Source organism: Cyclopterus lumpus, chromosome 7, assembly GCF_009769545.1.
Source record: "Cyclopterus lumpus isolate fCycLum1 chromosome 7, fCycLum1.pri, whole genome shotgun sequence".
Classification (NCBI taxonomy): domain Eukaryota; kingdom Metazoa; phylum Chordata; class Actinopteri; order Perciformes; family Cyclopteridae; genus Cyclopterus; species Cyclopterus lumpus.
Genome location: NC_046972.1, coordinates 19,877,399 through 19,891,171, shown reverse-complemented (window position 1 = coordinate 19,891,171; position 13,773 = coordinate 19,877,399). Strand labels below are relative to the sequence as shown.

Below are 13,773 nucleotides of genomic sequence, written 5' to 3'. Positions count from 1 at the left end.
GCACACGTGCCAAAGGAGACACCGCGAGCATAGAGACCTTCTTGTCGCCACTGAGCTGGCTCTGTCCATCCCTCTGCCTCTTCACTGTGCAATCTGGTGCATGGCACAGATCATTGCTCACTGCCAGGCCTGCTTTAGTCCAATGTATGGGTGGGGGGGGGGGGGGGGGGGGGGGTAGAGGGTGGGGGATGGGGGTATTCTGACACACCACTTCTGCTTTCTTTTCTGTGTGTCAGGTTGTGTTTCACTTGTGAACACAGAGGAGGGCATCAGGGCCTGAGGATGCAGGCTGTGGGAGTCCTCACGGTCTACGTCACGAGTGGTCTGATACTCTTTCCAAATGTGAATGAAAAAATATCAAATTCTTAATGATGAGGAATATGTTTGTACAAACGTTACAATTTTAAGTTGGCTTCATTAGTAGACCCCCCAGATACAAATCTTCATTACAAGTGTATTTTCATCTGTAGGTAGAGCCACCTCACCCCCCCCCCCCCCCCAGCATCAAGCTATTGTTTAGCCCAGTCAGTGCTGGTTTGTTTATGCAGTCCTGTGTGGATGCCTAAAAGCCTACACAGATCAGGACTCTGTCGACAGCATTGAAATGTCTTTTGTTTTATACAAATACAGCTTCTCCTGTGACTTTGGTACTTTTTCTAGAAAAGAAAACTGCTGCCTCCCCCCCCCGTAGGATTTTCTGCGCTGAATAGTAAAGACCTTTCCTTTTCTGGGGATATGCATGTGAATGGTTGAGTGTAGAAAAAGAAAAAAAAGTCTTAAAAACAGAGGATACGTTCTAATTAGTGTTATGGAAAACGGAAAAAATCAGAAAATACAGATGGCGTAAGAAGGGAGTTAAACATGAAGTGTTTCATATAGCAGAAGGTAAAAGTAATAGTTATTGTTAATGAGGAAAATGTGAATGCCTATTTCCATCCTTTGTCAGAGCTATTGTGCGGGAGTCATGTGACTTGTGATTTGTCACATGTAAAATTCATATGAGAGAAACAAACATTGCTTTCATTCTCTTGTTTCCCGAGTTCTCTCCAGTCAACAATAAAGCCCACATTTTGATGTCATTGAAACCAACAAGAATGCAAAAGCTTGTTGCCTTGAGAAATAAAAACCGGGCGCAAGAAAAACACGACCTGCCTGCTTTCAGTCCAAATCGTATCCAACTAATTTCTTCTTCTTCTCGAATATATCGGTTTGTTTATTGTGTGAACAAACTTTGAAACCGTGTTTGATTGAGATGGATTGTTCAGAATCGTGAGAGACTTTTGTGGGCGAGGAGTAGGTGGTGTACGGCGCTCATTCATTATTCATGAGATGGGTGGGCAGAGTGTAAGTGGCAGTGACAGACAGAAACGTTATTACTGAAGTGTATCAACTCTTCTGGGGTTCTTGAGCTGATCATTGAAGGACAGAGGCTTTAATTGGTATACTGCACAAACAAGAATAGTTTTGTTGAGAAAAATCGTTGGAATTATTGATGCGTTGGGGAAGCCGAAGCGATGGGGAGGATGGAGCGCTGATTTGACTTTATATGAGAGCGGTAGGTTACTGACAACTTTTTGTTCTGGTCATACTAACAGGACTTGTGGTTCAATGCATATTAACAGCAATACTGTGGTGAAAATATTGGAAAAGACACTCTTTTACTACTATTGACTCAGCGGACATTCAGGGAGTTCATTGCAGCTTGAGACAGTTTAATCACCTGTTCTTATATTTGTGTCTCTGAGTAAATGTGATACAGCAGTGTGATCTAAGTAGTGGAGATGTTAGTGGTGGGAATAATTAAGTAAAATGTTGAGGTATTTGATGCCACTTAATGCTTTTACTCCACTACATTTCATGGGGACCTTTTTTACTTTTGACTCCACAGCGTTTACCTGACAGATATTACTTTTCAGGTTAAGAGTTTATATTTAAAACATTGGGGAAGCTACAATATAGTTCTTTTTTTAACATTGAACCGGTTCACCAAAGAGGGATTATTATCCCCTCTAAATGTTTACATTCATTTAAATATCTGAATATATATTGACTTTAAATATTTTACATTTAAAGAGGTATTCAATTATTCAATATCCTACAATAATATTAAATGAATAAAATACCAATTTATCTAGCAGAACTTTCTTTTCTTCTTTTCTCTCCCAATTATCAACTCAGACCCCATCAGATTAGTTGTGTGACCCTTTGGCAGGGGCCTGACCCTTAGGTTGAGAACCTCTGGATTAAACTACCAAACTGCAACTAGTTCCACCTCCACGTACAACAACAACAACAACCAGTAAACAGCTGCCGGAACATTAGTGCATGAGTTATAATAATCTAATTGTAACTGATGTATAATAAAACAACATTTGCGTCCATGGGGATTAGTTGAAGTTTCATTTACAGTAATTGTTTGGCTGTTTTTTATCTGCATGATATGACTGTGTTGTACACTAGATATCCTGTATTTTTCTTAATCCAATTTGAGAACAGGAAAACTGGTGAAGGAATAACTTGCTTGGTTCCATGTACTGTAAAGATGGGGATACTGGTGGAACCAGCGCTGCTCCTTGTTTTATGGCAGAGTGTTTGGGCTTTGGACATCCCTCTGGAAAGTAAGTCGGTAATTTAACGTGCATTCAATTCATGATATGTGTATGAGTTAAGATATACGTCTCTAATAAACCAAGCTGATTCTCTGCCTGCAGTCAGGCAGCCCCCGGCCATCATAAAGCAGTCGATGAAAGAGCATATTGTTGACCCCAAAGACACCATGGTCATAGAGTGTGAAGCCAGAGGAAACCCTCATCCCATGTAAGAGCTGATGGAGACCGCTGAAGAGTTTTGTTTACACTCGTATAATTATCTGAAAACCGCCTCACATTATTTATTTTTTTAATGTCTTTTACACTTTTTGCTCAATAATGAAGTTTCTCATGGAGACGTAACGGGAAGTATTTCAACGTGGCACGTGACTCTCAAACTTCGATGCGGAGGCGTTCAGGGACTCTGGACATCTACGCCTGGAACAATCCAGAACAGTACGAGGCAGAGTATCAGTGCATTGCCTCCAATGAGTATGGATCTGCATATTCCAACAAGATCAGACTACGGCTATACAGTAAGGAGTGTTAGAGATCCAACTATGGATTTGTATACGTCACTGACAGGCGATGTTCGGTGACCTCATTGTGTGCAGTGACACAAATTGACATTATTTTGGAATGAAATGCAGAGAGCAAACTTTTTCAATTAAACACTCAAAATCTAAGCAGCAGCATTGTTTCACATTTCCCACATAATATGTTATGAGTAGACATGCAAAGCATAAATGAAAACGTATGTAATTTGTGATTTACTTCCGACCTACACACATTACTTGTTACTGTTTCGTCAATATTTAGAATTATACCAAAAAGCTACAAGAAAAATACCTTGAAAATGAAAGAATAAGTCAGGCTATATTCTGTATTCTGGTATTGGTCGACTCAAACTAACAATGTGTTAGTTTCTTTCTACCAAATAAGTAAATCGTTAAAGACACAAAATCACATATTCTTTATTTAAACAGCTGCAGAGTGTAACATTACTCAAACAGGAGTATACATTGTATTTGATAGGGACTATTTACAGCAGAACAGCAGCATACGGACAGTTTAGGGGGGATTAGCTCAACATAAATTACAGTGAGGCTTATTGATGTCTTTTTCATGGTGCTGGGACAACAATGGAGCTCTCTGGCACAGAACATAAATAAACTGTATCCAGCTTAAGCTTGAAACAATACATGATGGTAGGATGAATTCATTGCCTGTTTTGATCTTTTCACAAGATTCAAGTCCTACAAGATAACATAATAATTTGATTAGCTCAGGTATTAGTATGTTGCTGTTCAGATTTGTGATGTGTGCTGTTGTGAAAATAACAAAACACAACGTTGCTGCTCAATGGATCATTTTCAACCTCTGTGTTTGTGAAGGACCTCCTGTTTGGCCAAGGGAGGTTCTGGAGCCTGTGGTGGTCAGCGCTGGCTTGCCTCTGGTCCTGTCCTGTGACCCCCCACGAGGCCCGCCGAAACCTGACACCTACTGGATGTCCAGCTGTAAGAGTCTCTAAATGTTTGAATCAATAAGGCTCAACAAGGAGTCATTGCAACGATCCGCCGATCGAACAAGCGTTCAAGTATTCTAGAAATCCCTGTGAACAGACTTTATTTTTGACACCGTCTCAGGCTCATACGCGAGGCCTTTCAACTGGCCCGTTCAGACCGCTTTCCCCACCATGCAGCCGGTGCGACCGGACCGCCGGGTGTCCATGGGAGTAAACGGAGATCTGTATTTCTCTAACATCCTGTTCAACGACTCTGCTGCTGATTACTGCTGTAATGCCCGCTTCCCCTACAAGAATGTTATCCAGCAGAAGATGCCGGTGGTCGTCAAAGTGCTGACAAGTGAGTATGTTTGTGTGTTCACAGTGTCCATTTTTTGGGGGGACGGGTTCACAAAATATTCCTTTTCAGTAGTAACCTGCAGTGGTGGAAAGTAACTGAGTACATTTTCTCAAGTACTATACTTAAGTACACTTTTTACACTTCTACTTTATTCTATAATTCTACTCACAAGCTCTCCAGCAGTAGTTACAAATAAGACCCATCTTTACCTGATGCAACATTACATTAATATTCACATAAATGCATCAAAAAGTATAATTCAATATCATAATATACATTGTTCTGAAAAGGGCCAATCTGCAAAATTAGTTTAATTTAATGCAGGATCTTTACATGTAACATCTTATTTCTACACTCCAGTATTGCTACCTTAACTTAAAGAACGTTTTACTTCAGATATGAGCCTAAGCTGAAAGCACAGCAAATATCTAAATGCAAAGGATGTAAAGAAAACAAATGATAGAGGTTAGATTCAGAGATCTGAGGCTGGAAGTTTGGTCTGATTCATGGCAGGGCTCTTTGGCCTGTGGTGGGTCAGGTGAAATGTTATATTCGTGATTGCAAAAGATCAATGAAATTGAAAAAAGAAAATCACATTCACTTCATGCAAAACATTTTGGAAGATATTTGATGAGCTGTATTTCTTATTTTCTTATGTAAAATGTGTCCAAAACAGATTTTGTGTAGCTTTTCCTGTCTATCTTCATGCAGCATCTGTTTTCTGCCGACAAAACATTAATTGGGAACTGATTTATTCTTATTATTTATTTATTTATAAACTAACACTGTTTCTGTTCATCTATAACGCATTTACTTTTTCCCCATTAACTCCTTGTGTTTTTTTGTGTGATTATTATGCCTATAAACCGGTCCATTCGGTTTTATGTCAGACTGTACCCTAAAGAATAAGAAGAAGAAGAAGAAGAAGAAGAAAACAAAATGTACTCATTGTGGAGAGAGTGTGCACGGCTCCAGCTGTCCTCTCTTATTGTAGTTGGCTTGTTTCATGGTCAGACAGGGTCAGGTTTGTGAATGCGTGGTTTGTTTTGGGTTATTTCCTCTGCAGCTCGCACGGTGGCCGAGGCTGCCCCCACCTGGCTGTCTCCCACAGGATCATCCAGCTCCATACTGGTCCTGCAAGGGGAAGAACTTCTCCTGGAGTGTATCGGTGCAGGAGTGTAAGTGTCAACTCAAAATCACAACGTATTCTGTAGCTGAAGGTCTTTATTTTTGTTTAAAAAATCCACCGTGTCTATATTTTTCTCTATGGTGTAATCTTTACTTTGATTTCATGAAAGTGGACCTGTGTAAAGCCTTGTTTATCATCATCATCATCAAGGCCAACTCCCGGTATTACATGGACCAAGAATGGTGACGACCTCGTGGTATCGCCTCGCATGAAAGTAAAGAACTTCAACAAGATGGTTCAAATCCCAAAAGCATCTTTTGATGATGCGGGAGAATATACTTGCACCGCTACCAATAAAATTGGATACATTGAGCACACAATAACCGTCAGGGTCAAAGGTGAGGGTCTCTCTCAGAAACACATTTTGGTCGTTTCTTACTTCACAATCGTGTCGAATCAACTAAGTGAGTTGTATTCGACAGCGGCCCCCTTCTGGCTGGAGAAACCCACTGATCTGGTCTTGGCCCCGGAGGAAAATGGACGCCTGTTGTGTCATTCTGATGGAGCTCCGCGTCCCACAGTCAGCTGGTTTATCAACGGGGAACCTATTGAAAGTATGATTTTGGAGTTTATGCCTACTGGCTGTAAAAGTGAATCTAAATAACAGCTGTCTGTGGTTTTCTTCCAGCTGCTACACCTCAGCCTAACAGACAGGTGTCAGGAGACACACTGACTTTACGCAGTGTGACCACTGCAAACACTGCAGTCTATCAGTGCAATGTTTCCAATCAGTTTGGGTACTTGATGGCCAATGCTTTTGTCAACGTGCTGCGTAAGTAACCACTCTTACCATGTCGTTTACAGTGTAAAACTTGTTTTGTTATGGTTTGCTATGGGCTAAAAAAAATATTATTATTCGTAATAATAATATATGATAATATGTAATATAATAAAATATGATATGATATAATATAATAAAAGCTGCTCAAAAATATTAAGTAGGCTGTGATCGAAATGTTTTGAAATTGAGTTTTAAATTAAATAGTGGGAACCCTCTACTATATGCATTTTAAAAAAGCAGAAATGTGCAAAATATTGACCAGGGGATGTGCAGAAATTCACAGTAAAAAGTATAATTATTAATAATATTTATTATAAATTCTCAATGTTTCTGTAGATGCAACGCCACGTATTATTGGGCCCAGGAATGAACTCATCAAGGTGATAGAGGGCAGTCGTACCCTCCTTGACTGCCGCTACTTTGGTTCTCCAGTACCTGAATTGCGATGGTGAGAAGACACTGGAAGTTATTTTTTTAATGCAAAGAGTGTGTTCAGACATCAGCTCACAGTTTGTGTGTGTGTGTGTGTGTGTGTGTGTGTGTGTGTGTGTGTGTGTGTGTGTGCGTGTCTGTGTCTTTATGGCTCTGCTCAAACAGGTCTAAATATGGACAGGGTACTCTAGAAGGAAATCGTTTTAAGACTCAAGGTAACGGGACTCTGGAGATCAAAAACATACAGATAGAGGACCAGGGAACTTACGTTTGTGTAGTCAGCAACGTCGCAGGAAGAGATGAGAGTCAAGTCAGATTAGAGGTTAAAGGTGAGGGTCGCACAGTTTTATACAAAACATATTTTACTTTAAATTCTTTGATTGTGTGATCCATCATGTGTTTTTTGGGTCCACTCTTCCCAGAGCCCACTTTAATTGTCACAAGACCACAGAGTATGAAGGTCATCCGTGGAAGTGATGTGCGCTTTGAGTGTGTCGTGAAAGCAGATGCAACGACTCCTGTCACAACCACCTGGATGAAAGGCAAAAAGCACGTCACTCTCGGCTGGAGGTACGTCATTCATGAACGAGTTCTCTAGAGATATCATTATTTTCGTTTTTGTTTTCAGCGTGAACCCAATCAGTGTCTTGAGCTCACCAGTTAGTCCTTTTTTTTATCCTCAGGATTTCTCTGGATGAATCAAATCTGGTCATCACTAATGTAAACGGGGGTGATGAGGGAAATTACACCTGTGTGATCAAGAGTGAGCTGGACCAGAAGTATGCTTCAGCACGCCTGATGGTGATGGGTATGACGCGTTTAAAAATACATGACATTTCATCAAGCATAGGACATGTTTGGCTTTTTAATTGTTTATGCGTGTTTGTGTGTAGACCGTCCAGATCCTCCCTCCAAGTTGGAGTTGTCCGATCCATACGAACGTAGTGTAAGACTCAGCTGGGTGCCCGGAGACAGCAACCACAACCATATAACAGGTAAGAGCTGTTCAACTGAATAAACGTACAGAAATAAAAACGTTTCGTAAGTCTCGTTTACAGGAAATTCCTATAAATTCCTGTATTGCTGTGTTACAGAGTACTTAGTGCAGTATGATGATGATGACTGGTTGCCTGGTAAGTGGAGAAACCTTTCAACGTATCCAGGGAACCTCAACTCTGTCATCCTGCATCTCACACCTTTCACCTACTACGAGTTTCGGGTAATCGCCATCAATGAAATCGGAATGAGTCGCCCGAGTCGTCCATCCATGCGCTTCCAGAGCAGCGGTGCTCGTGGGTTTGATGTCCCTTTTAAATACACACTTGTTTTCAGACACCGATTTTAAGATAGCAAACAGGCAATTGTGTTGCACCTTTTCAATGAACAGTCGGACTTTTTGCGGTGAAAATACACCAATTAGTTTTCTAGCAAAGAGTTAGATGAGAAGATCGATACTCTCATGTCTGTACACATACTTGTGCTATGGTATGCTAACCTCTCCTGGCCAGAGCTTTACATTTATTTAAATACATAGTGGTATCAATCTTTTTTATCTTACTCCCAATAAATGTAATCAGTGTGTTTCCCATAGTGTTGAACTCTTTCTTTAAAGCTAATGATCTTACCACTGCATTGGTTCTCTTGACAGCCCCAGATATTATCCCAAAGAACGTAAAGGGTGTGGGTACATGGAGGAATAACATGGAGATCAGCTGGGAGGTAAAGAACACTATTTATCTTGACCGTTGAGTATTTTAATTCCATCACAATGAAATCAAACTATGCTGGTCCCTGTTAACCATGCTTACAGCCTCTGACCTACAGAGAGTGGAACGGGCCCCACCTGAAGTATCTGGTGTGGTGGAAAAGGAGAGATTCCCGAGAGGAGTGGAAGAATGCGACCACCAAATGGCTGAGATACTACATCTACGATGCCGATACCTTCACTCCGTATGACATCAAAGTCCAGGCTGTCAATGACTTTGGGCTGGGTCCAGAGTCTCCTGTTGCCATTGGTTACTCTGGCGAGGACCGTAAGTAATCCTCCGTATTATATAGATGAGTACCAAAGGCAGAAAAACTTAACTTCTTTTGTCTTTTGGGGATTTCGATGTGGACAGCGGATGCCAAGACTTCCTTTTTTTCTGTGCTATTTTTAACCCAATTAAAAGCGAAGTCATCGTCAAATGTTAGCCAGTGGATTCTGAGATTGCATTTCAGACAATGTTTTCTGCCTCTTTTGCTCTCCATACGGACTGTTTAGAGATGCATACTCTTATAGCTCATACAGATCCTGTTCATGTACATCTCTTCATATTTAGATACACATTTTCTTAATGTATGCCATGCTTTAGGTTCAGGTGTTAAGTGTTCTATTTGGCAATTTGGTTGAGATCTGGTGACTGCGAAGGACAAAGCATATGATTATACACATCATGACCGGTCAATGACCAGTTCTGACTTTTATGGAAGCCTCCGTTGTTATGATTCTCCACGTTTTACTCCATTCTGAATCCTAATCTACAGGGAACCGTGAATGGTTTCAGACGAATGAACTCACCTCTTATTGTTTTTAGATTAGTTACGTTTTTTCTTATTCTTTTCTTACATCTTGGGGCCAAATTGTCCTTCTCATCACTAATCTCTTTGTGTTCACTGATGACCAAGGCCATCTCTGTTTTCCTCAGGTCCCTTAACCGCACCACTGAACCTGAGAGTGTCCGACATCGAGAGCACTCAGGTGACTTTGCACTGGGATTCAGTCACACGCGGCTCAATGATGGGCGATCTGAAAGAATACAAGGTGACTATCGTGAATTTATGGACAGATAATGGACTTTGAATATAGCTTACATTTAGGTTGATAGACCTATTTATTATTTATTTATAGATTTATAGACAATATAAATTGAGATACATACTTTATTCATCCCCAGGGGGAGATTTGTTTGGAGCAGCAGCAAGCAAAGTTAGAGTAAACATAAAACTATTAAGTATGAAACATGTTCAATATATACAATACAATAAAATATCAGAGTATATTATAAATTTAAGAAAATTAAATAATAATGAAAATGCAAAGTATATACAGTGTATATAAATGTATATAAATGTATATAAAGTATATACCGTGAAAGCGGTGCTAGGGTTATTGATATTGATTCAATTGAAGGAGGATCTGGCCAGAGGTGATTCATTATAAACAAATTTCTTTCAAAATCCAAACAAATACAACTGAAAGTTAAAACAAAAGATGTAAAAACAGTAGCAAAGTTTTACAGCCATTAAAGATGTATGCTTCTTAAAGATAAGATGGGAAAAACTAAAGTAGTGATTACAACAAGTGACTGAAAGAATGGTGTGAATGAGAGGGGCGGATAGGAAAGTAATCCGTCCAAATCAAAAGAGAAAACAAGATATGATTGACCTTATATTGTTGTCAGGTAATTTATTTGATATTTACTTAATCAATTGTTTCACTCACTACCATTTGTCTTCATCATAAATAAATGAAAATATTGGCCATATGTTGAACGTTTTTTCTTCCTATTTCCTTTTTAGTTGTTTTTTGATTATATTTTCGTATTTGCCGTATAAGAAAGACACATTATAGTTGGACTGGTCATCGATCTGCCTCCCCTGATAGAGCCAATCCAATCCTTTATAAAAGCCTTTTTGTTTATTTTTTTTCTATGTTTATTATTATATAAAGCCCGTGACTTTAGTATAGAGATGTTGATGTAACTGAATTAAACATTCATGAATAACTGGAATCTTTTCTCGCGACCAAAAATAACAATACAGTACTTTCAGCATAATCCAAATGCTTCTCATCTCTCAGGCCTACTATTGGAGGGACAGCAGCCAGCTGAGGTGGCTGAGGGTCAATAGAGGGATGAAGTCGAAAGCGTTTCCAGACAACGATCCAGAGCCCTCTGGGGTCCTCACTGGACTCATCCCCTATAGCAACTACAAGTTGTATATAGTCGTGGCAAACAATCGATATGAAGGGCCGCCCGGTAACAATATCCACTTCTCAACGCCTGAGGGAGGTAAGAAAAAGTCCCAAATTGAACAACCAGGGAACAAGAGAACAAAGCTCATGTGTGTCGTCTCCTGCTGTGTTTTGTCTTTAGTACCATCTGTTCCCAGATCTTTCAGGATCCAACAGCGACATCTAGACAGTATTTATGTCGACTGGGACCTTCCAGCTGAACCCAACGGTGTCATTATTGGATATTCCCTCAAGTACCAGACAGGTACCCAAACCCAACATTTGAAACACTGAAGTCCACATCCCTGTAGCACATAATATCACACTTAACTGTGCACATAAAAAAACAAAATGACAATGAAGTATATTCTTGAGAGGGTAATGAACACTTGTGTAGGCATTCTCTGAGCAGGGAAGCTACTCAACAGCTCAGTTGTGTGCACTCTACCGGCATCATGGGTGCTCCTAACACACTGGAATGTCCGCTCTCTCCACAGTGAACGCCACCAGGGGAGAGGAGTCTCGAGTTGAGGAGTTCACTCCAAACGTAACAAGTTTCTCGGTCAGGCGGTACGACCGCTACACTCGTTACAGATTCTCTGTGGCGGCACAAACTCGGATCGGGATAGGGGAATGGCATACGGAGGAGTCGCCTCACTACACCACTGAAAGTACTTTACCGCGTCGTGCAACACATCTTGTGCTCTTCCAAATAAACGCATTGAATTGCTGAGTGGATGCTGAGTGGATGCTGACTTTGATGCATGTCCTAACTTGTGTGTGCACATGCTTGTGCGTGTTTCAGCGTATGCTCAGGACCAGGTGGACATCTCCACTCAGGGCTGGTTCATCGGGATAATGTGTGCAGTGGCTCTCATCGTGCTCATCCTACTCATAGTCTGCTTCATCAAGAGGAGCCGAGGGGGGAAATACCCAGGTACATTGGTGACCCCTCTTATTACGCAATGCCCAATAGCACCACGCTGTATCTCTTATTTCAGTGTAGCTTGTTGTTGTAATTTCAGTACGGGAAAAAAAAGATATTTCATTGGAGCCAGTGGATGACAATGATCAGGAGGGATCATTCGACTACAGGTAAGCATTACAGTGGACTGAAAAAGATACTGACTGCAACAATGCACTAAAGAAAATGTAGATTTTAGCACACCTTATTGTTATCGGTCTATAATGTCATATCTACCGAACTTTTCCTCATTCCAAGTTGTGCAACAACATGTACTATTATTTTTATAATAGTGTGGTAATAATACCTATCACTGAATAGATATTTTTGTTTCCCATAACACTGTATAGCACTATTATAATTAACTACATCCATAACAACAATATCCCTGTATTTACACCCTTTGCTCTGTAGCTGTGCATTAGCTTTATGTTTGGTGCCTCAAAGCTGCCCTGTGGAATAATTTAGTAAACAGACAAATCCTATGTTGCCACTCGGTGTTACTCACCACAACGCACTGATGTGCAAATTCACTGTTAATTGCATTAATTGCACATCACTTCAATATTTGTAATATTTTAAATTGTGCATTGTTTATATCCACATTTGCTATCTGGCGGTCTTCCTCACTGCCTTTCTGGTGCGTTGCTTTGTGAGTGGCTTTTCGTCGGCAACCATCGATCAGTTGAATAACAGGAAACTGGAGGCAGGAATGTTTATCACGTCGCATGCTTGCATGCACACAATACAAACAAAATGGGGACCCTCTCAAAACATGAGCTCCATAGCCCTGCTAGTTGTCAAAAACTGTGCAGGGTCTTTAATATCCATTAAATGTGTCCATGAGCTGCACAGGTGCAAATCAAATCTGCTTAAAGTATGTATCGCCTTCTTTATGTTATCTCGTTGATCACACTTGAATTATTTTCTGTTTTCATTTACTCTACCTTTTCTATCTAAACCTTTATTCTCCCGAAACCTCGGCCCTGTTCTTTTCCCACTGAACCACTCAAGGTCTCTTGAAAGGTATGAAAAGACTAAATATTGACACATTGACACTATTGACATTTAAACTGTACAACCCTGCATGGATTTTGGAATTTATTTCTATTTTTACAGTATGTAACTTGTTTGGAGCTATAAATAGTATATTCCTAACATAATATTTGAACTGTAACAAACATTGTATGAGTGGATGATGAATGAAATTAGATCAAATGATCTATCCTGTCATACAAATGATGATCTCATACACGGTCTCTTCATATTCTAGGATAGCGCGTATCTCCACTCTGCCTTACCCCCGGCGGTATGTACATGAACATCTTGAAATGTATTGATACATCAGGTTTAGTTGTACCCTTTATCCTTTTCTGTCTTCTAGTGCTGACACAACGCACCAAGATTGTATTTGTTTGCACTATTTCGCAGAGAGGAGGAAAGGGGACTTCAAAGAGGCCAGCTGTCCATGGATGCGATGATGAAGCGATCAGACAGCGACGACAGTCTGGTGGACTATGGCGATGGAGGCGAGATACCGTTCAACGAGGACGGCTCGTTCATCGGCCAGTACACAGGAACCAGGAGAGACGTCAGGGAGTTGGACTTTGGTGGAAATCTGGAGCTTCACTCTCCAATGAATACCATCTACTCCCTGGCGTAAAACTCAAAAATTCAAACTGCCTCCGTATTTGTCATGTGACTTCAACGTGCTTGTACCCTCACCTTGAATTAAGAACTCGTGGTGCCTGTGGTTTGTTTGCAGAGGGGAACAGCTGGAGCCTGAGGCGCTGTAACCCTTTGTGTCTACATGTATGCAGAAAAAGCAACGTTCATGCATTTAAAGAAGAAAATGGCAAAATAGTTGGGACAATACTAGAGATGAGATGCTTGTTCATCTGATGAAAAGCAAGCTTTACCTTTTGTGTTTTGTATTGCATTTCCTGTAAATAAAAATGCG

The 13,773-nt window shown here is 40.5% G+C and overlaps 1 protein-coding gene across 1 annotated transcript; it reads left to right on the top strand.

Annotated features, from left to right (window-relative positions):
- The first annotated feature begins 2,527 nt into the window (after positions 1 to 2,527).
- nfascb (neurofascin homolog (chicken) b) lies at positions 2,528 to 13,476 on the top strand. Its single transcript, XM_034536732.1, has 26 exons — positions 2,528 to 2,618; positions 2,712 to 2,817; positions 2,934 to 3,124; positions 3,983 to 4,105; positions 4,235 to 4,453; positions 5,520 to 5,631; positions 5,793 to 5,980; positions 6,065 to 6,196; positions 6,271 to 6,414; positions 6,760 to 6,871; positions 7,021 to 7,184; positions 7,278 to 7,425; positions 7,539 to 7,663; positions 7,749 to 7,850; positions 7,950 to 8,147; positions 8,504 to 8,574; positions 8,666 to 8,888; positions 9,543 to 9,658; positions 10,697 to 10,907; positions 10,992 to 11,114; positions 11,347 to 11,520; positions 11,655 to 11,786; positions 11,875 to 11,944; positions 12,828 to 12,839; positions 13,087 to 13,122; positions 13,245 to 13,476. The coding sequence occupies exons 1-26, from the start codon at positions 2,543 to 2,545 to the stop codon at positions 13,474 to 13,476; spliced, it is 3,540 nt and encodes a 1,179-aa protein (XP_034392623.1). The 5' UTR covers positions 2,528 to 2,542.
- Positions 13,477 to 13,773: the final 297 nt, after the last annotated feature.